This window comes from Mytilus trossulus, chromosome 7 (assembly GCF_036588685.1).
Source record: "Mytilus trossulus isolate FHL-02 chromosome 7, PNRI_Mtr1.1.1.hap1, whole genome shotgun sequence".
NCBI lineage: Eukaryota > Metazoa > Mollusca > Bivalvia > Mytilida > Mytilidae > Mytilus > Mytilus trossulus.
In genome coordinates, this window is record NC_086379.1 from 64,536,626 (window position 1) to 64,561,159 (window position 24,534).

At 30.0% G+C, this 24,534-nt stretch overlaps 1 protein-coding gene across 1 annotated transcript in view; it reads left to right on the forward strand.

Annotated features, from left to right (window-relative positions):
* LOC134725565 (E3 ubiquitin-protein ligase SMURF2-like) overlaps positions 1–23,181 on the forward strand; it is a 37,301-nt gene extending 14,120 nt beyond the window's left edge. Inside the window, exons 6-18 of the mRNA XM_063589494.1 lie at positions 2,221–2,304; positions 5,437–5,645; positions 6,004–6,088; positions 6,589–6,768; positions 7,208–7,367; positions 9,736–9,839; positions 13,781–13,895; positions 15,119–15,297; positions 15,871–16,008; positions 16,950–17,070; positions 17,302–17,503; positions 17,748–17,832; positions 18,642–23,181. Of these exons, the coding sequence (XP_063445564.1) occupies positions 2,221–2,304; positions 5,437–5,645; positions 6,004–6,088; positions 6,589–6,768; positions 7,208–7,367; positions 9,736–9,839; positions 13,781–13,895; positions 15,119–15,297; positions 15,871–16,008; positions 16,950–17,070; positions 17,302–17,503; positions 17,748–17,832; positions 18,642–18,741 (1,762 nt within the window). The 3' untranslated portion in view covers positions 18,742–23,181. The remainder of the gene's footprint in view (positions 1–2,220; positions 2,305–5,436; positions 5,646–6,003; positions 6,089–6,588; positions 6,769–7,207; positions 7,368–9,735; positions 9,840–13,780; positions 13,896–15,118; positions 15,298–15,870; positions 16,009–16,949; positions 17,071–17,301; positions 17,504–17,747; positions 17,833–18,641) is intronic.
* Positions 23,182–24,534: the final 1,353 nt, after the last annotated feature.

Genomic DNA, 24,534 nt, shown 5'->3' on the forward strand with positions numbered 1-24,534 from the left:
AATATTTGGCAATGGACATATTACTAACACAGTCATGAAGTTTGATTCATAGGCAAACAATTTAGTAGAACTTTTTTGACGTAGCAAATTTACAATAAATAGCCACCTATGACGATTTGTTGACCACATAACACTGTCCTGAATGAAAAAGCTATAAATTAATCTGAAAAAATGTATCCACCATCATATAACCAATTCATCTGTTTAACATATTACTCTGCATCAGTCTGTGTCAAGAACTAACCTATGTAGTGTCATAATTAAAGGCTATTATGATTTGTTTACAAGGTTGTTAATGCTACACCTTAAATGAAATTTGGTTCTAAAATGACCAGTGGTTCTGCCGAGATTTATTGTTGCAGTTGAATTATTGTGAAACAGAGTTTTTGTCTCGCCTTGACGCCTCTGCCCCCTCAGTCATGGTCTATTAACTTGTGTAAGATGTTAAGGTATTGCTATTTTGATTTCAACATTTTCATAATCAAAATTACAAAAAGGCGAGACATATCTCTGTGATAAAAGTTTATTTAAGAACTGATTTATGGTGTAAATTTTGCAGTTAAATGTTTCTTTACAAGATATTAAATTTTTCTGATTGCTTATTTTGTTTTCTTCTGTAAATAACAGTTACTTTATTTAACCCATGGATATGCCTGTTAAAAGGTACAGAGGAAATTCAATATGAATTACAAGTATTAGATACACAAATGAGGGTGTTAGTCCTATTGTGTGTATCTAATAATAAAGTTTACACCCAATATTATTGTCAATTCAGAATGATAGTTTTCTAAACTTTTCCATAATTTAAGAGGGGGTCTTACAGGGATTTGACCATATGTTATTGTAATGCATGATAAATGCAGGGTGTTCAATTTCATTTAACAACATCTTAGTGTAAATATAAATTCAGATCTATCAAATTGCAAAAAACTTAAGATAAACACTATTATGATATCATAATTAAATATTCAAGAAAACAAGCCATCAAGATCTTCAAATTGTTGATAAAAGATTTTTTCAATTTAAGCAGATGTTAATATATTCTTTATAAGTTAAATATGAAGCTTCCTATTGTTACACATAAAGAACCAGACACAGAATTTGTTTACCAAAGACTTGGTATCATTTTCAGTTAATATTATGTTATACTGATTTGCAGATGTCCTACACATTTAATTTAATATCTAACATATTCGTGCCAAAATAGCAAAAATAATTATTCATTTAAGTAATGACTATCTCTTTTAATGGTACACCCACACCTCCACATGATAAAAAAAATGTGTCACATGAAGTTTATTTGGTCGCTGTAGTTAGACATATAAATGTTTACTGAATGTAACACCGCAGATTGGTTATTATCCAAGAGTATAATGCACTTTATTGCTGCACTTAAATTTAACGTAATTTATATGCACCGCAAACTAAATGTCATTTGGTCTTTATCAGGATTTAAATCTGTTCTGTAAAATGAAATTGATTCAATTTAAATATTACTCTATTAATATTGAAGAGATTTTATCAAATTTGTCCTTTGATATTGGTCTAATATTAATGTTTTTTCCATCAGTATCAGTGAAAGGTCTTGCAATGAGCTGGTTTTTTTTTAGCAGAGTTAATTTGTGTCATTTTGATATTACAGAGATTGCATATGATCAAAAATGTGAAATAACATTTGGTAAACAGGAAAAAAACTTTTACACATTGATAGCTGAGGCTAAAAATTGGATATTAGGGTAAAATACAAGTACCCTAGTTTTGCCTATTAAACTGTTACAGATAGAGAAAATCTTCAATGTAAAATTGCTTCTACATAAAAATTTGCTTGCCCAATGTATGTTTAAATAAGTTAAGCCCTTGAAAGAAGGAGAGTTCTATTATGGTGAGGAACTGAATTATTCAGGTTATTTATCAGGTTGGACGCATACAGCCTGTCTAACTGAGAGTTTTTTTGGATAATTGTTGTTCATATATAGTGCTTGTAAAAGTCAAAGACATCAAGCATTAAGTTTCCTAGATATGTAAAGATTAAGTGAATTTATTCTTAGGGTGATGTAGATTACAATAGCAATATAAATATTTGGTAGAGACACCTATTTCCTGGATTTTTTTTAGGAAAAAATTCACAAAAGCGATAATTTAGATACATTTTGATAAAAATGTTTTTACATTTTGATAAAAATGTTTTTCTTTTTATTTGACCTTTTCTTTGTTTCGTAGATGGGAAGAGAGAAGAACAGCAAGTGGACGAGTACATTATGTCAATCACATTACCCGATCCACACAATGGGAGAGACCAACAAGGTAAAGTACTATCCCTAGGTGTACATTCTAAGCGTCTCTTATATGACTGTACTAGTACATTTTTTTTGTACGGTAAACCAACATTTTAACAATAACACCTTTCTAGTTGGTGATCTAGTTTTGTAATTTACGTGTTGATATACATGTTTTAATAACAAAAGATCCAAGTTGAAGTTTACACCTGGAGTGTGGTATTGAATATGGTCAATTTTAAAAATTAATCTATGCTAAGTGCAGGGCTCACTACGAAAGGAGACGGGGACAATAACGACAATTTCCTGTCCGTCACTTTGCTTTACCTGACCATCAAAAAACGATATCTAGATGCCCTGTTGTTCATAGGTCTCTACTTTACATTTGTACTTAAATTTGATGCTATGTATATATATATATTTATTTATTATTTATTTGTATATATATATGTCTCTTAACCATTGTATTTTGTTTTACACGAATAAAGATATATAAATGTATATGCAAATCAACATAAATAAAAAGGTCTTGAAAATTAAAAGGATTACAATTTTTAAATGCAATTACAGAATTTACATGTAGGTCAAGTTACTGATTTGTACTTGAAATTTTCACATAGATAAAACAAGAATTTACCACAAAATTTATAAGTTAAGTGGATGAAGTATGTATGCCCAAAATTTGATTATTTAATAGCACGAACTTTAAACTTCTGCATAAAATACGGCTAAATTTTAAACAGCCTTGATGATTATAAAATAATAAATTAAGTATGATTTAAATACATGCAGTGTTTTCCTTTATCTTGCAATTATTTTATCATACTTTTTAGATAATTATATGGTCAAAATAAGACAATTTCTTTAAAGAAATAAAAATGAAATCCATAAAATAATAGATGTAGTTCTTTAGTCATAAATCATGCATGACAAATTGAATCTAGTATTTCTGTGTTTGAAAGTTTTGTCCCCAGCTTTATGATTTAAACAGTATAAAACATCAAAGTACATGAAAGAGAAGTAATAAATGTGGTTTATTAGTGGGGTTCTTTTGAGTTCATCAGATATTTTATAAAACAGTAGGGTACAGCCAAACATCATCTATTCAACTGGTAAAAAGAATATTGCAAGTCACCTTTCTTTTGGAGATTTGTTCAAAATATGTAGACACCCAGGACTTGCTTTAAATGAACAAAGAATTAATGAAACAATGGGACACTGTTTGATCTAGGTTTTAATTTCTATTTTTGGGATATATTTATTGGGTGATAAAAAACACTTGATTCATTTATTTAGCTCCAAATTTGAAATAATAGCCTTTTTAAATGATAGAAAGTTCTAAAAGGAGGGCTAGACATGCAAATTTATAATTGGTTGATTGAAGAAATTAGCAGATTGAATGTAATCTACATTCAGGTGCTTACACTATCAGTTCTAATATCTTGCACATTTTCAGACCACGGTTTAGGAACAATATCAGCTGATAATTTGGGATTGTTTGAAGTAAACAAACAATAATCGCGGGAACAAGTATTGACGACTTTCAAATCATTGTTACTTTAGAAAAAAAAAAATCCAGTGGTGGATTCAAATTTCTTTTTTGTCCCTAGAAAAATTGACATTTTACGTCATGTACATACAGTAACAGCGTTTTAACACAAGTTGCATATTTGACAAGCTACGACCCAAAATTATATGCATTTCTTATACTTTTCAAACAGCAAAACTATTGAACAAAATAACTTAACCTTGAATCTGAATATGAAATCTGAATTAATATGCTCTGTGAATTGTTCTTGAGGTAGCAAGGAGTGTATTTCGCATTTGGTCCTGGTGAATTTTTCAAATATGAAAGTAATTTTGCAATAAAATTCATTTTTAAAAAGCTGATGACTAACTGAGCCTTCACAGAGAGTTTATATGAACGTCAAGACTATTTTTTACATGTTTTATGGGCTATTATCTGTTTGACAGTCCAGCCATAGATCCAGTATTATTGTAATGTTTGCAGACAATTTTTTTTCAAACAAAGTGTAAGACATAATTTTACAAAAAATGAGACGAGCAACATGTGGTTTTCTTTGATCTCTTGGGAGAAACATGTTGATACTTTCAGAAAAGTTACAACTCCAGGGAATTGAAATTCTACTTTTGACCAAATATTTAGGAAATATAAGACATCTTCACACCCCTTTTTACAATATTTTTTGGCAAATAAATGCAGATTGTTGCAATGTAAAAAATCATCAAGAAACTATTTTCAATATTTTAACTATTGGCTATCAAATCTATGGAAGATACTGATTGCAAACAGTTAGCTTAGTTAGTAAGAAATCAAAGAAAAAGAAGATTGTAAAATTTATAAGGGAACCAATATTTTTTTTCCTAACTGTATATTGCTACCTAATTTTAAAACTTTTTTTTACACGAAACAGAGTGAACCTAGCTGTATAGTTTGTAATTTAGGCAAAAAATACACATAGGAAAACAATAAGATTGAAACAAGAAAACATCTAGATAAGGCCACATTTCTTTCTAACCAAAATTTTGTAAATGTTGTTTCACGTTTCTTGTTGTTTTCTAAACGCTACAAAAGTAGAAACAAATACATTGTTTAATAAGTCTTTATTGACCCTGTTTGACTTTTCAATAATGCATGCACATGTTGTTGGTAAAAAGCATTTTTACAAACGTAGAAACAAATACTTCTTTTATTCAGGTTGAGGTTAGAAACAAATGTATCGTTTGTCGTAACAAACTACAGACGCATTTCTAGAGTGTGCATTGTTTGTCAAAGTTTATGTAAACTTTGCAAACGTATGTTTGAAAGAAATGACCAAAACATGTGCGCGCTTAGTCGTTTGCATCGTTTGTGTTAGAAAGAAATGCACCCTAAGTAATCTATTAATTTTCTTGGATTTCATGAATATTGGAACTCCATCTCCAACCAATGTTAACTCTGAGCAAGCCTTAAACCTTACTTCAAGTTTTGGAAATGAATCTTTTAAGGAAGTTCTACAAATATTTGAATTATTAGATTATTCATTTATAACAATATTTCAATAAAGGACTTGAGTACCATAAAAAAAAAGAGAAAATAATTGGAAATAAATTACTTTCATTATAAAACATAATTAGTTTATAAATATTACTTTTTCAGACCTGCCTCAGAATGCATGAGAAACAGTATCATGGTGAACACATCACAACCTAGCCAATCCAGTTCAAATAGATTGTCAAATAATAACAATAGTAGTTCAAGTAATAATAATGAAGAACCACCGCTACCTAGACGACGGTCAACAAGACATAGAAATTACCTCAATCGTTCACAGTTACATAATGCTGTGGCATTACCAGATGGATACGGTAAGTAAAGGGACTTTTCTTCTGAAAAATAAGGATTAAAAAGATGTAGCTAAATACATATATTTTTACAAGCTCTAATGTACTATTCTTGTGATGCATTAGAATAGGAATAACAGAACTGTACCGGTAGTTATAAAGTTGCCACCATCTATTGGGATTTAGGCGTATTCCTGAAGTATAACATATTTCTGTAAGGTGTAAAGCATAAATAAGAGACACATACATGAATACCTTCTAGGTGCTTGTGATAAAACGCACGTTGACAGAATCCCTATTATATACACATTAATGGATGATAAATGATTGTAGAAGCTGAGTGTGATATATTGTTGCTTATATTTTTCCTATTTTTTTTCAGAACAACGAACGACACAGCAAGGTCAGGTGTACTTTTTACACACGAGAACAGGTGTTAGCACATGGCATGATCCCAGAGTTCCAAGGTTTGTTAATTAAATTGTCTTTCTTTAAGATTGATCATGTGCTTTGTCAGAGTCAGTAAATCGGACATGTTCTTGTATAACGTTAATTAGTCAAGACATTAATTGGTATACAGTATGTTCTCATAACATTATTTTTTTACCAAAAAGTTAGGTATATAATTTTTTTTTTCATAAGCTATTGCATGCATAAAGACACAGTTTTGGTTATTGAATGTTCCCCTTTATATCTTATATTTTGTACTTTCTTAACCATTTAATGTCTTTTATAATTATTTTTCAAGATCTGATTGCAATGTTTAAGTATGGTGTCTGAATGACTTAGAATATAAAAGCTTGATAGAGATGGAGTAGTATAAGGACTAAAATTAATCTCACAAAAATGAAATTGAGATATTTCTCAATCTTTTGAAGAAATTCAGCTCTTGTAGTTTTTATTTGAATTTTAGCTGTTTTACCTTTTAAAATTTTATATTTTAAAAGAATTTTACGATTGCTTTTAGGGATTTGTCAAATGATGAGATTCGTGAAGAAGACCTGGGTAGATTACCTTCTGGTTGGGAAGTCAGACATACAGGCAATGGCAGAGTTTATTTTGTTGACCATAATAGTCGAACCACTCAGTTTACAGATCCCAGGTTGTCTGCCAATATTAGGTTGTTACAGCATAGAGGAGGACAATCGTAAGTAATAGAGATGACCAGTTATTGGAGGACAATGTTGATTTCATTAAATTTTTGGGAGAGCTAATGTTTAGTATATTAGTAACAGCCATGAATAGAAGTCATGATTTTTATTCATAAATTATAAGTACATCAGCTTACTTAACAGAACAGGATTTTGATTTATATTGGTTTGTTTATTTTGTTATGACCCTGTTACTCAGTGAGTTCAGTACTCAGACAGTAGACAAAGGGAGATAACTGTATGTTATTTTTGATGACATTCCGGCAATTTTTATGGTGTTTATTATGTAATTACACATCTGTCATGGTTATCACAAGTGATTTTTATGCCCAATCTCAGGGCATTGTGTTTCCTGGTCTGTGTGTCTGTTCATTCAAATGAAGAAAATTATAGCAATCATGCTTTATTATAGTTGTATAAATATTATCTTTTCAGCAGTTCCAATAGGTCGAAAGACAAAGAGAATGAATCACCAGTGCCTAAATATAAAAGGGACCTAGTCCAAAAAATGAAAATTTTACGACAAGAACTTCAAAATTTGCAACCTCAGGGAGGACATTGTAGAATGGAAGTTTCTAGAGATGAAATATTTGAGGTAAAAATAACACTTGTAAACTTTTTTAAATTTCAACTAAATGTTTTGATTTATAATTGACAGTCTTAAACTTCTATTGCAGTGACAACATCAAAGGGATATACATCATTGGTGTTCCATGGACAGGTTCCCACTTTATTTTTAATACAAAACTATTTGCATATAAAAAAAATATAACTGTTTAAGAAACTTTTAGTTTAAACTTACCAATAAGTTATTGCCCTACTTCTAGGGTTGTGCTGGATTTTAGTAATTAGGTCAATCCCCATTTGTATTATTTTAAAATAGAAAAAATGTTTTTACTTGTGTTTTCAGTAATGAACCAAAAACATTTAAACAGATGTTCTTTTGTGCATAAATTCTCTAGGTAGAAAAGTTGGTGAAGTGGAACCATTCCTTTCACATTCTTAGATGTTTATAAATAGTTTTCTTTACACATGCACTCTTACTGAGAATCTATTGGTCTTTATTATGACAATGTGATTATTCAGGATGACACTGTATTCCTACTTCATGCACCAAACCTGTCATATAAAACATACATTTTGGTGATTTAATGGATAAAGTAATAATTGAAAACACATGTCATTTTGATGAAATCCTGCTCATAATTGTGTTTTTGCTAATTAGTGTTTATAAAGAGTAAATGACAAGGATAGGTTATTTGAATGGATGTTACAAATTGTCTGGCAGGTGTTGAAATGTTTATTGTGATCTATTTATATCTTATTTAATGATGCTTTTATCTCACCTGGATCTTTACAATTATCATTATTGAAATTTAAAAGAAATTTTCAACATATTAAACTTTAACATGAAATGAATTTAAAAGGAATGCATATATTTAAATCAAGCTAATGTGTTCAGTGATATTTAATTTGAGATTAAGTGAATGCTCGTTTGTCTGTAATTTTAACATTAAAAAAAGTATTGCCTTTGTAAAGCATGTGTAATTCTCCTTGAAAAAAGCAAACACAGCTGACAGAAATATTATGTAATGATACAAAAATATTACACTTCATAAGCCATATGTTTTGTACCATTCGATTGTGTTTGTTTTCTGGATTACTTAATTACACTGAACTGGCTGTGTTCCAGTAAGGATATAACAATATTATCTGTAGTACTATAGTGTAATAGGAAGCTCTGCTCATCACAGACGCTGTATAAGAAATGTCAGTCATTTTCCTTTTTAGTTGCCAGACATAATTAATTGTTTACAGGTTTCTATAGATCTGAACGGCTAATCCATCTTTTTGCACCATGTTATGCAGGTGTAATGATTTCCTCATCATTGGCCGTCTAGACACTTACACAATTGATGAAATACATACTCTATCAGTTTTTCAATTTATTTTTCAAGTCATCATATATTAATTAACAGGATCTGGAAAAAGTGTCAGGTTAACAGCCTCTGTGATCTGTTCAGACTTGTCTATTTTTAGTTGATTATACTTGGAAAATGAGGGGCAGACACTATTGAAATACCTTCTGTTGACCTCATGCATGTACAAGTCTACATACATTTCTCTGAATCCATATCACAATTTATAGCTAAAGACCAATTGCAAAGGTTCAATAACTTTTGTAAAGTTTTTCATTCAAGTTATGTTCTCCTCCTCCCATTTAGAAACATGTAGGTCACTGTGACCTACATTTATTTCTTCATTGCTCACATCTAGGTCACTGTGACCTACATTTATTTCTTTGCTCATATCTACATTGTAGATCACTGTGACCTACATTTATTTCTTCATTGCTCATATCTAGGTCACTGTGACCTACATTTATTTCTTCATTGCTCACATCGCAGACTTGCAATTGTATAGCTATGTGTAGATTTGCAAAAAAGTTGGTTTGTGTTTTCTTCCAATTTTAAATCTCAGTTAGCAAAAGAAATTCAGTTATGTGGCTTGTTGATGATTTATGTTATTTAATGCATTTATTGTTTAACAACATGAGACAAATAATTGGAAATAATCTTGTTGGTTTCCCTAGATTCAACTTCAAAGTTGCCCTCTAACAAGTACCTTGGAGCTTTGACAGGAGTATCAATTAGTAAATATCACTCTTTAAATAATAATGTTCACTGTAGCCATATTTGAATGCAAAATCTTAACAATATGTTGAAGACTACTAAAAATTGAGATTCGTTTGACTTCTTACTTATTGCCCTTTTTGAATTTATAGAAGGAAGTCTTTATTCAAGATTTACTATCTTGCCCTAATGAAATTAATATCATAAATTTATTTTAGCAACTGAAAGTCTGAATATATGAAAAATTATGAGACAGATCGAAGCTGTGGTGTTATGCATGAATGTAATGAATTTCAAAGATAATATAAAATTATATTTTCTCTCTTTCAGGATTCCTATAGACAAGTAATGAAATTACGGGCGAAGGATTTACGGAAAAGATTAATGGTTAAATTCAAAGGAGAGGAAGGCTTAGATTATGGAGGTGTTGCAAGGTAGGAATGAGTTATAGACCAAAAGTCATAGAAGTTGTGAAAAGAACATGATTTCCTTCCACTTGCACGCATACATTTAGCTACTCAAACCTGCCCCTATCAGTTAACTTCTTACACCCATATTTAAATGTTGACATTGCGTGTGTGGTCTTCCGAATAATTTAATTTGTTGTTTGTGTGTGGTTGTCATTGTTATATGATAACTTAACGAACAAAAATAACTTTATAATGTCAAAAGCATAAAGTTTTTGTTTTGATTCAGTGCTTTATGAATGACATATATCATATAACAGTATCATAAACATCCTGGAATCATTTGTGGTGTTGTCATATAACATGACCCCGAACATAAGTACATTTGTCATAATTACATAATAATAATATATATATCTGTTATTGTCTGCATTATTATATCATCTTATAGTCATTGTGGAGTCTAAAAACATGAAATGATATGCTCTAATAATTTAAAATGCAATATGATGATTACACTTGCTTTTTTAACCGGATTAAACTTATATAGGTCAGAGTCTACAGTTTTATATCAGTTAGAAAATGTTATTGATATATAAGACATAAAAAAAGTCCAAATAGTTGAAATAGCACCTAAAACAAAACTTGTTTGTTGAAATATAATTTGATACAAAAAAATCACACACCTAGTAGGAATGAGATCTTTTAAGCAGTGAGATAAACATATAGTTAAACTCAGTGTATTATTAAATTACAAAACATTAAAGTTTTTTTTCTGGTTTATTTCTTGATAGTTCATCTGCATGTCCATCTTTTCCATAAAATTTATGGCTACAAATCCATGCTTTCCAAGATTTGTGAAGAAGCTCGTTTTGACCATGCCATACAGTGTTATTTTCAGTCTTAGCTGATTAAATATTTGTTTACCTAATACTACATATAAAGAAGTTTAGTTTAAACAATATTTATTAATAAACAATTTCAAGACAAATATTACAATGTTACATAAAGTACAAATATGGGATTCGGAAACAAGTTTGGAAAAACTTTTATAAATCCGTCTCCCTAAAAAAAACCAAAAAACATCTATTTAACATACAATATTACGTGCCAACAGTATATTCATTTTATGGTAGCATATGATACATTGAATAAATAAACATACACACACAAAAAATAAAAAAAATACAACAAATAAAATAAAGGAAAAAAATAAAAAGTGAGAAGAAAAAAAAAATAAAAAAAATAAAAAAACAAGAAACAGTCAACTCTTATTTACTTTTCTAGACAGTCACTGGAACCAACACACACGTCCGACCACAATCAACTACACCGGGTCATCCACTCGATTTTACATCATATTTAAAAAAAAAGTCTAAATATATAATATATATATACATATACTAGATTAACTTTCAAAACGTTTTGTTTTATTAATGTATTCAGAAACTTTATGAAATATTTGCATATTGTCCTCGTCAGCTTTTAGACTATCCCCATATAAAATAATCTTAAGATTAGAACAAGAGATCGTCCCGATAGTATCCCTTCGAATTTCATTATATTTTGGACATTTGAAGAAATAATGAGAGGTAGTTTCTACTCGACCACAGGAACACAGTGAGTTCTCGATTAGATTTTTTTTAAATAGATGGTCCCTTAGAACACTACTCTGGAGCCTTAGTCTTGCTAAGCATATCTGTTCTCTTCTACAGCCGAAGTGAAAATATAATGGTATTTTATTAATATTTTGAGAAAGATAAGTTTTAAAACCCGATTTTGATTGGTTTAGACGAATGTCGTCAGGAATATTGTTCCAAAGGTTTACTACGACTGGTAGAAATGACTTTTGATAATAGCTTGTTCTGCATAATACAGTTTGTAAATTTGAAGACCCCCTAGTCCTGTGGTCGTGTAGATCTAGTCTCTGATTTGGAACTAAAACAGAAAGATAATCAGGACAATCTCCGTGAAACATTTGATGAAATTTTAATAACTTATGTTTATCACGCCGAGACTGAAGAGTTTCCCAACCGGTTTCATCGTACAGCAACTGTCTCGATGTTACCTTAGTACCACCTGTAACGATTCTTGCTGCTTCTAGTTGTAAGTTTTCCAGAGATGTTTTTAAATAATTAGGTATGTTATCCCAGACAATGTCCCCATATTCTAAGACTGGGCGTATGAAAGATAAATAAATAGTTTCTAAATGTTTCCTTTTAAGTTTAAACTTTAACTTTCGAAATAATGCTAATCTAGGAATAGCCTTATCAATAATCATTTTTACATGATTGTTCCAGCTGCCATCTTCATTTATAATTACCCCTAAATGCTTATGCGACTCAACTTCTTTTATGATATTATTATTCATATACACTGGCGGGTGGTGGGGTTTATGATGCCTTTTTGAAATGGTCATTATTTCTGTTTTGTTAGGGTTGAAATTGACAAGCCATTGCTTAGACCAATTATGTATTTTCTCAATATCTTTATTTAGCTTTTCTGCCGCTTCATATTCGTTATCAACCACTATATAAATTGAGGTGTCATCAGCAAAAAGTTTTATATCACATTCGATGTCATTGACTATGTCATTTATATAAATGAGAAATAAAATAGGACCCAAGATAGACCCTTGGGGTACCCCAGCTGAGACATGTTCGTTATTGGACGTTTCTCCACCAATGACAACCTGTTGCCTTCTTGAGTTTAATTGCTTTCAAACCAAAGTAACAAGTTACCATTAATTCCTATTTTTCTAAGCTTATATAGTAAGCCTTTATGCCAAACTCGGTCGAAAGCTCGACTAATGTCGCAGAAAATTACCCTGACCTCTTTCCCTTCATCTAATGCTTTACCAAAATCGTTAATAATACATAGTAGTTGGTTTACTGTCGAATCACCAGGGATGAAACCAGACTGGAATTTTGTTAATAAAGAATTTGTAATAATAAAGTTAAAAAGGTATTTAAAAATGCATCTCTCCATTGTCTTACCAATGTTTGACAGCAAAGATATAGGTCTATAATTAAGTAAAAATTCTGGGCCACCTTTGTTTTTATAAACAGGTATAACATTTGCTAGTTTCCACACATCTGGAAACCTCCCTGTTAAGAGGGATAGATTAAAAAGTTTTGTAAATGGATACTTCAAGACAGTTGCTGCCGCCCTCAGGAGTCTTGGACTGATTAAATCAGGCCCTGTAGCTTTATAAAGTAGTTTCATAGTGAGCAAAAGATTGCATTTAAATTTATTCAATTTACCTTATGCATAGTTTGAAAATTTAGTCAGTGCTTGAAACCAAATATTGTAAACCATCAGACATGAAAAAGAAATAAAACCAATGTTATACAGTACTAAAAAAATATCCAAACCAACAAAGGAAGACATATACCTAAGGAGGATAACCCTGGAATGATCTTTTCATCTTTTAACAGAAAACCTGTCTGAACTTAACTATAGTTGCAGGGTATATAATGAAGATCCTTTTGTATATAAATATGTTTTACTGAATACAAATGTTAACATTCTCACCTCTAACAAGGTCTTAGTAAATAACTTTCACTGTTACATACTAGTAAAGGGATCTACATGCATTGAATTAATCCTGTTTGTTTCACAACTTTACCACATGAAATGACAATGTTGATATTTTATCTGTTACCACATGAAATGACAATGTTGATATTTTATCTGTTACCACATGAAATGACAATGTTGATATTTTATCTGTTACCACATGAAATGACAATGTTGATATTTTATCTGTTTCCACATGAAATGACAATGTTGATATTTTATCTGTTACCACATGAAATGACAATGTTGATATTTTATCTGTTACCACATGAAATGACAATGTTGATATTTTATCTGTTTCCACATGAAATGACAATGTTGATATTTCATTTCAGGAAATGGTTATATTTGTTGCCACATGAAATGACAATGTTGATACTTTATTTCAGGGAGTGGTTATATCTATTATCACATGAAATGCTGAATCCCTACTATGGTCTTTTCCAGTATGCCAGGGATGATATCTATACATTACAAATAAACCCAGACTCTGGGGTGAATCCAGTAAGTTCATAGACACAGTGTAGTTTATGCAATCAGACTGCATACTACAGTTGTCAGATAATTCTCCTGGAGTGAATGACGGGTAAATTTGCTTCAATCAGAAAAAAGGAAATCTAGGAAGAAGCACTTTGGCAAAACTATAAGAAATACTTTCATTAATATTACACTAGAACAATGCTTTTATTGCACTATAAATATTATAAGAACAATACTTTAATTGCACTATTTATCATCCATATATCTAAAAGTTCCTGTCTATAAATCAAGAACCAGGTACTTCAAGCAATAGGTTTCTGAGTGTGGGCATAGGCTGAATTATTTAAATTAGTTTGACAACAGATAGATCTGCTACTTGCATGTGATTAATCAACAGTTACATACAGATATTTCTTAGTAGACCTATCTGCACTTACATTTACTGCCATACAGTAAACACTTATTAAAACACAAATTGTTTTTGTTCCTGTTGTAAAACAAGGATTGGAGTGACAATGGAAGTTGCTTAATTAACCCTCTTGCTGCCGGAGGGACACATATGTCCACACCGGCAGTGCCGGAGGGACACATATGTCCATGGTTAAATGTATGCAAGCTTCCCATTAATGCTGTATCTCTTTCAACTAAAAGAATGAAGATTAAACAGTGTTATGTTTTCTTCAATGGGTCCGAAATGTAATGGTCATTATTTCGTGACGTCATATATCGAATGACGTCGTTTTTTGGCATGTTACGTCACAGACGTCGAGCTGTCGTATTTTCCGGCATATGAAATGCAACCTTGAAAAACGGTCGGCAGCAAGAGGGTTAAATCTGTAAATATTTAGTTCAGTGATGAAAGCAAAAGGCACACAGGAAAATTCACTTTCAAAAGTCAAAAAACTGCATTAGTGTTTTTTAGTTTAAACTTTTTTTTTTACATATAGGACCATTCAAAGCAATCTCACTTAATCAAGAATGATTAGAATGAAAAACAACATAAACATGATAAAGATATATGGAAAAATAAAAGGCTGAAAATGTGCTAAATATTTATATTCAATATGAATATTCACATTTTGTCTATGTTCGAAGATGTTCTCCATAGACTAGTCTCCTACTGGTTTAACTGTTTTCCAGATATTTGTGGTTATTTTTCATATTTTATGCACAGCGTAAATAAAATTTAGTACTTTTCAATATCTTTTTATAAAACATGCAGTAACTGATATTTTCTATTGTTTTAGGAACATTTGTCATATTTTCATTTCGTTGGTCGTATTATTGGCGTAGCCATATTTCATGGACATTATTTAGATGGAGGATTTACTATGCCTTTCTATAAACATCTGCTGGGTAAAACTGTTCAGTTAAATGATTTGGAAGATGTTGATCCTGAACTCCATAGAAGTCTAGTCTGGTTATTGTAAGTATTGGATTTATTCTTAATACCTATGCATATAAATATAATAAAAAGAAGATGTGGTATGCTTGCCAATGAGACAACTCTTCACCAGAGACCAAATGACACGGAAATTAACAGCTATAGATACTGTACAGCCTTCAACAGTGGGTAAAGCCCATACCCCATAGTTAGCTATAAAAAGCAAAAAAATTACAAATGGAAAACAATTCAAACAAGAAAACTAACGTCCATATTTATGTTTATAAATATTCTTTCCTTATAAAGTATTTACTGATAATTGAGTGTTTTGATCCAGAAGTATAAAAGCTGTTTTTATGTGTAGATAAAAATATATTTTTATAATATCTTGAACAAAATTGATGTAGTTTCTTGTAGTAATCTTAATAGAAAAATATTTATTTATTTTTCAATTTTCTTTTATTCATATTGAATCAGAGAAGAGTTGACTTATTTACAGTTGTTTTTCCTTCACGAGAATAAAGAGATTATTCAAAACGACATTTAAATGTATTAATAGTTTCTTTGTTAGTGATTTCGATATAAATTTTAAACTTATATGTTCTCATATTCCAGAGAAAATGATATAGAATCAGTATTGGACCATACATTCTCAGTGGAACATAGTTCCTTTGGTCAGGTGACACAATATGAACTTAAGCCAGGAGGCGATGATATCAAAGTGACGGAAGACAACAAAAAAGAATATGTCCGGTATGTCATAGATTTGGTGGTTTTGAATTTATTGGCAACCATGTTTCTCCATAAAACATTTATTTATTTTTTATAGCAATTGATAGTTTAGTGCTTTTTATCCACTGGGAAATATTCCATGCCTATCATGACAATTTGTTTTTATTAAAATTAAGTAGATATAGGTATTGATAGTCATGATAGTTTATTTTAAGCAATGTTATTGTTGTAAATGTCAAATTCTGAGCTTTGATAATTTATAACTTAACACCATCTTTGTAGAAAATAACATGATTTATTCACACTGTATGTACTATACAGACATTACATAAATAAAAAAACACATGACATACAATCAGACAATTAAAACTTATCAGCTATCCTGTTAATAGGTCAACAGTCCCATCCAAAAACAACTATCTCCTCTCATGTCACCATCACACAACAACAAAATCCGGGAAAAAACAACGTTTACACTCTATTGCATAATCACTGGCATGTAGGCAAAGTCACCATCACACAACAACAAAATATGGGAAAAAAAAACACGTTAACACTGGATTGCATAATCACTGGCATGTAGGCAAAGTCACAGTCACAACAGTACTAGTGAATAAATAGTTATTTAATGGACAGTATTTTTAACTGGAAGGTGATTCACTATTGCTTCAGACCAACTTGTAAAACAAAGTGCAGCACCACATTTTAGTATAAAAGGGAGTCGCTAATTGTTGCTAAATAGAAATTACACAACAGTAAATGCTTTTGAATACATGCCCCTTAGGTAGATGTACACAAAAGGAAATTAAGATAAGAATTTTTAGTTGTTTGAGCCATACATGTAGATATTTGCATAATCAATATGTACTATATTTGTTGAGACCATGAATATGTTAGATGAACAAATACCATCATACAAAATATTTTTTTAAATTTATTTATCAATTAATTTTGTGTTGTAGGTTATATGTGCAGTGGAGATTCATGCGAGGGATTGAGGCACAGTTCTTAGCACTGCAAAAAGGTTTTAACGAGATCATTCCACAACATATGCTTAGACCTTTTGATGAGAGAGAATTAGAGGTATATATCTACTTCTATTTTATATAAGACAGGATAACTTGACTGTATTATAAAAGATATTAAAGCAACCTTTTTGGAAAAGTTGCCAAAAGCCATAAGCTCTGACTTTTACCTAATCCATTGCAAATACAACAGTACTCAACTGAATTACATTGTTAATATAAAGTACATTTGTTTAATTGTTTTTCGTTTGTATTAGCAGTTTTAGTGATTATAAATATTTGATTGCAGTTGATGATAGGTGGTCTTGGTAAAATAGATTTAGATGATTGGAAACAGCACACAAGATTAAAACACTGCAATCCTGATACAAATATTGTCAAATGGTTCTGGAAGGCTGCTGATGGCTTCTCAGATGAAATGAGAGCTAGACTATTACAGTTTGTAACAGGCAGTTCAAGAGTTCCATTACAAGGATTCAAAGCTCTACAAGGTTTGTTACTGGAATAATCATATTTCTTTGGGATATTTAAACATGTTCTGTTCAAGGGTTGCAATATCAGGGTTAAATTAAAAAAATATTTGGAAGTTCTCTCTATTATATGGTGTAAGGGAGGTAATTCTAGATTTAAATACATTCTCAATTGTTAAAAGTTTGTAATATAGATATAACTGGTTTTTTTTTAAATAAACTTATAAAATCTATTTTTTATGTAAAATTTGATGTTCTTTTGTAGGCTCAACAGGTGCTGCTGGCCCAAGATTATTTACAATACATTTAGTAGATACAAATACAGACAACTTGCCTAAAGCTCATACATGGTAGGTACAAACTTGTATTGTGGTTAACTTAAAGAGATCATAGGTCAAAAATTATATAATCAATTTACCAGGTGCTTGATAAAGGCATTAATGTTTGAATTTTTATTACATAACATAACTATTGGTATGGATATGTGCAGATAAGATTGATTTACCAAAAAACTTATATAAACACGTTTTCTAATAAAAAATTTCATTAAAACTGTATACAAAGTTATCATGGATTCTCCTACAAACTTTTTTTTCTATAAAGAATCATTCTATTGTTAGAAGGTATTGATACACACTGTGAAAAGCTGAACTGAAATGGAAACATATATGGGGTCATCATTAATAAAACAGTAACTGGGCTATTCAAAGAAACCATAAAACATCATAATTACAAACCAAAGCAGAATTTTCATTTGTTTCTTTGTTAATCCCTTGAACTTCTAACAAATTTTTATTTATCAGCCCACCACCTTCTTTATCCCACTAAATGTCTTAAAGATTTGTAAAAGTATAAAAATGTTCTCATTTAAGATCATGCAGAGTAAAAAAAAAAAAAATTTTATTTGCTTACATATGGATGATTAACAGCATATTATACTACAGTCGAATCTATTTGACATGTGTTCTGAGATTTTTGAATGTATATAGTTATCAAAGGTACCAGGATTATAATTTAGTATGCCAGACGCGCGTTTCGTTTATATAAGACTCATCAGTGATGTTCATATCAAAATATTTTAGATTTAGAGTTTTGTAAACAGGAAATTCATAAAAATGACCACATTATTGATATTCATGTATATCTCTTTCTTTTTCAGTTTCAATCGAATAGACATCCCTCCATATGAATCATATGAAAAACTATTATCAAAATTGACTTGTGCTGTAGATGAAACATGTGGTTTTGCTGTTGAGTGATTTGTATTGTGCATTTCGTTATGAGTGGAATTCAGATGGAAATATTGTATGTTGTTGTGGAAGGATATAAATGATTAATTTAAAAGGAAAGACCAGAACAATTGCACGAAAGAGCTATTTGACCAGCGCTATGGAGTACCTATGTCACAAGAATCTGGAAAGGAATTAAAATTCATTTTTTTTTTATTAAGAAATCAATCATATGTACAGTTTATATTATTTGAGTAGATTTTTAGGTTGCTCTGTTTTTCTATTTAAAGTGTTTTCTCCTTTCCATGTATAAAATTCCATTCTTTTATATGTTTAGTTATGGAAAAAAATCTTAAAAAGATAGTGAAATCATTTTTTTATAACACAATTCATTGCATTCAATTTTGCAAAATCAAAATATTTTGGAACAAATATGAATGATCAAAACCTGCATGTATACAAAATGTCAATCATACTTATAGAGAAAAAAAATCAGATTTTTTGAAAAAAAGTTTGAAATTTATAAATTTTGTGATATGTTTTGGTCAACAATCTCTTCTTTGCTGTTAAGAGCAATTCATGGGTCCTTGAAATCACAGAAATAGTAAAAAAAACATCCTTTGCATTTAAAAATATTTTTTTGATAAATAGAAAACGGAATAGAGTCTGGTAACTTTATTGCAGAAATGATATTTGAGGTGTCATCTTACCAAAAAATGGCAATTTTACACATAGATTTGGGTAAAATTTAATATAATTGTTATATGTGTTGCTAAAGTTTTTTGCATGTGATTAGTCAATGAATTATGCAAAGATATTTGTAAAGTCATTATGTGGCAAAATCTTTTAATTTTTATTTGAGCAGAGCAGAGCTTTTGCTGATTACTGAATATTAATAATGTAGCTATCAAAATTGTTCAATTTTGAAACTATTTGAAACAAAAAACTAACAAAGAAAAAAATAATTCTTTAAAAAAAATGTGAACACTATAAATTAAAAATGATTAAAGACAGATGTTAAAATGCCAGTTTAAGATTAGGGACCAAAAATTAAAGCTGGAAAGGCTTAGGACTCAAAACACTAATTATTTATAGATTACTATGTACCTTCAAGTTAAAACTTATAACTAGTATTAAATAAGGATCTCTTTCTTTCATTTGGACACCTTAAACATGTTAAAAATGAAAAGATATTATTCAATTAAATAGTTAACCTCCAAAAAGGGTAAATGTGCTGAAATTCTTTTTTGAGAACCCAGAATTGAAATAGGCTATTTGTGAGTTATCATCAGTTTTCCTTAAGACATTGTCCTCAGTTCAAATGTATTTTTTTTTTTCATTTTAGTTGTTTTATATCAGTTGAATGCTGGTTTTAACCAGAATCAGATTTTTTTAATTAATTTAAAGACTGAATTTATAGACCAAATATCAGACTTGTTAGGTTTTATTTGTGTTCTACATCATTACTGGTATATAAGTGTAATGACACTTTTATTATGTTCTTCATTTTCATACAAAATAAAATTTGTTGGAAGTGTATTATTATACTTTTTAAAACTGTGTAACACACCTCAGCAAGACTGAATTTTAAATTATTTAAGCAATATTATTGTATCTGTTGTGAAATATATTTAAAACATTGATAGTAAATAAGAGTAGGATATTTATGAATAGTTGGTCTCATTATAGAGAGAGATGGTCTGCATGATGAATAGGCTATGTTTTAATGTGTATAGGTGTGTATGTGTGGAGAGTATAAGTGTGTATATGTGTATGATTACAAGGTGATGTTTGTATAGATTTGTATAAAGTATGGGCATATTTATATTGACACAAACAAGTTTAACATATCATGGTGTATATAGAAGTTACATTATTTTCTTATCATATAATGGTCAGATTTTTTTTAAGTATGTAAATGATTTTCTATTGTGTGTTTTTCTAGACCAAACTCATGACACTTTTCTTAGTTGTTATTCATTGCTCAATTAAAGGGCTTTTCTGTTATTCTAGATTTAATTAGGTAAATAGTGTTTGAATGGTCAAGGAAGTCCTTGTGAACAGTTTTCAAGATAATTTTCATTGTGTTGACTCACTAATGTCTCAGTTGATCCATAAATTAGAATATTTTTACAACTTGATCATTTATTGAATAAATGCAGTCTGTTAATGTATAGATACTTTTATTTGCAGTGTTTAACTTCTGTAGCCCAGATATTAAGCAACCATAAGTAACTATTTTCAAATTATCACGGCTTAAAAAAGAAATCCAAGAAACATCTTTTCTTATTTTAATGTTTCATGAAATTTATATTTCCTTAAGTCAGTACCTCACTCCTAATTTGATTTGTAAAACTCTGCTTAGTAATGATTACATTGTATAGATAAAGCATAAATGTATTATCTACTTGATTAGGTATGTCTTCCCATCAAACACAAGATTATAAATTTTCTTATTAGCTTAGAACGTTCTCAATGCACTTGACAGATTGAGCCAAGACAGTACTGTTTATTCTTTTGATAAGGTTCATTTCATTTTTCATTTTCGACCAGATTGCAAATTGACCAAATTGACCTATAGTTTGGTGAATGTAGTGTAATTAGAAGTGTCCTTATCATTCATATGGCAGGACAAATTACAATCCATAAGTAATACAATCTGTCAATTTCATTTTTGACCTATCTTTTAGTGCTTATTTTGGAGTATATGATTATCAAAAGAATTAATATTAAATGTTGAACGTAACCAAACTTGGAAAAATTAAAACAGTGACTGTTCAATGAGGATCACAATTTTTGCCATAATGAAGTCAAACAAAATTGTTCTCAGATTAAATAATAAATTCATTTCATAATCTGTCATTATTCATTAGCTATCTTGTTGTAAATAGTTAGTCTACAAAAAGAACTTTTAAAAACTAGTTATCTTCCCTTTGTGATTTGTTTTCTGTGTCAACTGTGATCCCTGTTTGTGCCTTTATATGTACAGATGATGTTGTTCCAAGATTAACTGGTTGTTTATGAATGTGTTAGTGCTAGCATTCAGCTTTTATTGTTTTTATCCTTGATATTAATACTCTTAATTTACCAATTTTATTAAAGAAGCAGTTAGCAAATACATGTACCAAGGTTTCAATTTCAATTTTTTAATCCTTTCAGTAGAAATTGTTGTATTAAAAAAAGTTTTCTATATTAATCAATTTTATATGAATTTTATCATTTTAGTCATTTTACTATGCATTTAATTGAAGTAGTTTTTATTTTTCATTATTCTTGAATAAATAAATAAATATAAACTTAATGTTTTTTGGTCATTTGTTTTTAAAATCGGATATTTTAATATGTAGCGATTTTTTGAAAATAAAATTATTGTTTTTAAAGTTCACTAATAAGAGTAGAATTTGTCTCACTGTTCTGTTAAATCACAAATGTTGTCAGTATTTGACTTTTACCAGTAGAAATTGCTATAAGTTTCAAAGTGACAAATTAGTTTTGTTCAATGTGAAGCTACTTGAGCAAGGGCTACCTGAAATCCATATAAACTGTTCATGCAAATAAAGATATTTGTGACCAAGAAGTGAATGTTAGAAAAAGTAATTTTACAAGATCGGCAATTTCAATTAAAGAAGAAAGTATATTTTTTGTATGCTTTCTTGTTAAATTTGAAAAGGTAGGGATTTTTATAAATAAAATGGCAAATTAAATATTTCTTTCTTTATTGTTGTAGCTTTAGCTAACAACAGTATGTTTCTCTTTTGCCCTCGTATTTATACTTTGGCATAAGAAATTATCCTAGAGTTAAACATATTTGTTTTTTCCTTTTTTATATGGTAAATAAAATGTTTTCATTCAATTTTTATGTGTCACAAATTTTATAATTTATAACAGATAGTTGTTTTCTACTGGTTTACTCAGGTCTCATGTTACTGACTATTATCATTTACTGTTGTAATTAATGTGTAATATTTATATGAAATGCACATTGAACTCCATACTAAGTTTATAACTATTGAAGAAAAAATGTATTTATATTAACTATCAGCCCTTTGAAAAATATAAAATGGGGGCGATGAAATTTGAAGATTTTTTTTATAGTTACGCACATGTGAAAAAATACTTTTTATTCTTGCTAACATTGGTTAAAAACATTTTTTCAATTATCAACAAAAGACATTTCTGATGTGTAACATCCAAATACTGTCTAAAATTTCTTACAACATATGTACAGGAGTTGATTACCTGGTCAACCCTGCAGAACACAATATTATCATAAGGTAACAAAATGGCTCATGAAATGATCTGAAAAATAAAATATGTAAGCAGTTTGTTATTGGTAGTATTTCATAATGTCATGACCTTATTTGACCTTGGTGCTACAATTCTCTGTTCATTCTTCTACTGACAGTGCTCATCATTTTAACACATTCATTGTACAGGTTAATCACAACAATAAAATATTAAAAATTCAAACTGTATTGTTTTGTTTTTCTCACAGGCGCGTAGCAACCCGTACGCAAAAACGCTGTTGCGTACACTTCGAAACTTTCACAAAAATAAAAATATGGTAAATTTAGTAAGAATATTTTTTTTAACTAAAGTAATGAAGTTAAAAACAGAAATATATAGAAATATATTAATGATAACTTTGTAGCTATATTCCATTCCGAAAACTATCCTTCCCTTTTCGATAATTTACGAAACCAGCATCGTGATTCTGTTGCTAATGCAAACAATTTAAATGGACTGGAGATTTTGATAACATCCCTAACAACCTGCAGGAAACATCAAATGTTAAAAAAAAAGGATTTATACCCGGGAATCTTTCAGATACTTAATGTATTTGCATGTATGCCGGTTTCGACGGCAACGGCAGAACGGCCTTTTAGTACCATAAGAAGAGTAAAGGCCTACTTGAGAAATACATTGAAAACGAGTCGTTTATCTGGACTCGGTCTTTTGAACATATACCGAGAAAAAAAGCATACATGGTTTAGGATATCTTTAGTAGAAAAAAAGAAAAGAAATTGGCATTGATTTTTCAGAATTAACTTTCAGAAATAAAAAAAGCTGAAAAACACTGCTTGTTCACTCATGAAATAAAACATAAAGATATGTGATTCGAATTTTTATTTATGTATTTTCTCAATAAAAAAACAACATTTAAGTTGCACAGTGTTGTTGGCTTAGAAATTAGTTTGTTTTCTAATGTAAAGTGGGTGTCAGCATGATTAGGTAACAAATAAGATACCTAATCAAGCCATTTTAACCCAATACACATAAAAAAAAAATTGTTAAGCAAACAGTACGGTAGGGTTTCTTTGTTTTTCTCTGATTATTTATTTCCAAAGTTGACTGGTTTCTCAAAAAAATAAAATTTCTGTGAGGTCATTTTAAGTCCTAGGAAATTGCGACAATGCAGAATTTTGCACCATTAACCCCAAAGCTTCTGGGGGGGGGGACCTTCAGCGGCCCACAACACCCTGCCGTATGAATTCCTTCTCCGGCATTGCGTACACATCAAAATTGCCTAGCTACGCCCCTGTCTCAGTATCTTAAACAAAAGGCTGAAAGGATCACTTTTCTAGCAATCACACAGAAAAAAGAGAAAGTGTCCTTTGTGCAGAGTTGCTATCAGTGACAAATACCACTATTTAATGGAGTGTGACAGTCTACTTACAGTTAGAGCACTACTAATTGACAAGAAATGCCTATGGGACTGTATTGTGTTAAAATTAAAAGCTATTACTAATCAAAAACAGAAATCAAAACTTAGAAAATTGTGCCAATGTATAAGAATTAAACTGGATGCTCTCTGATGTTAAC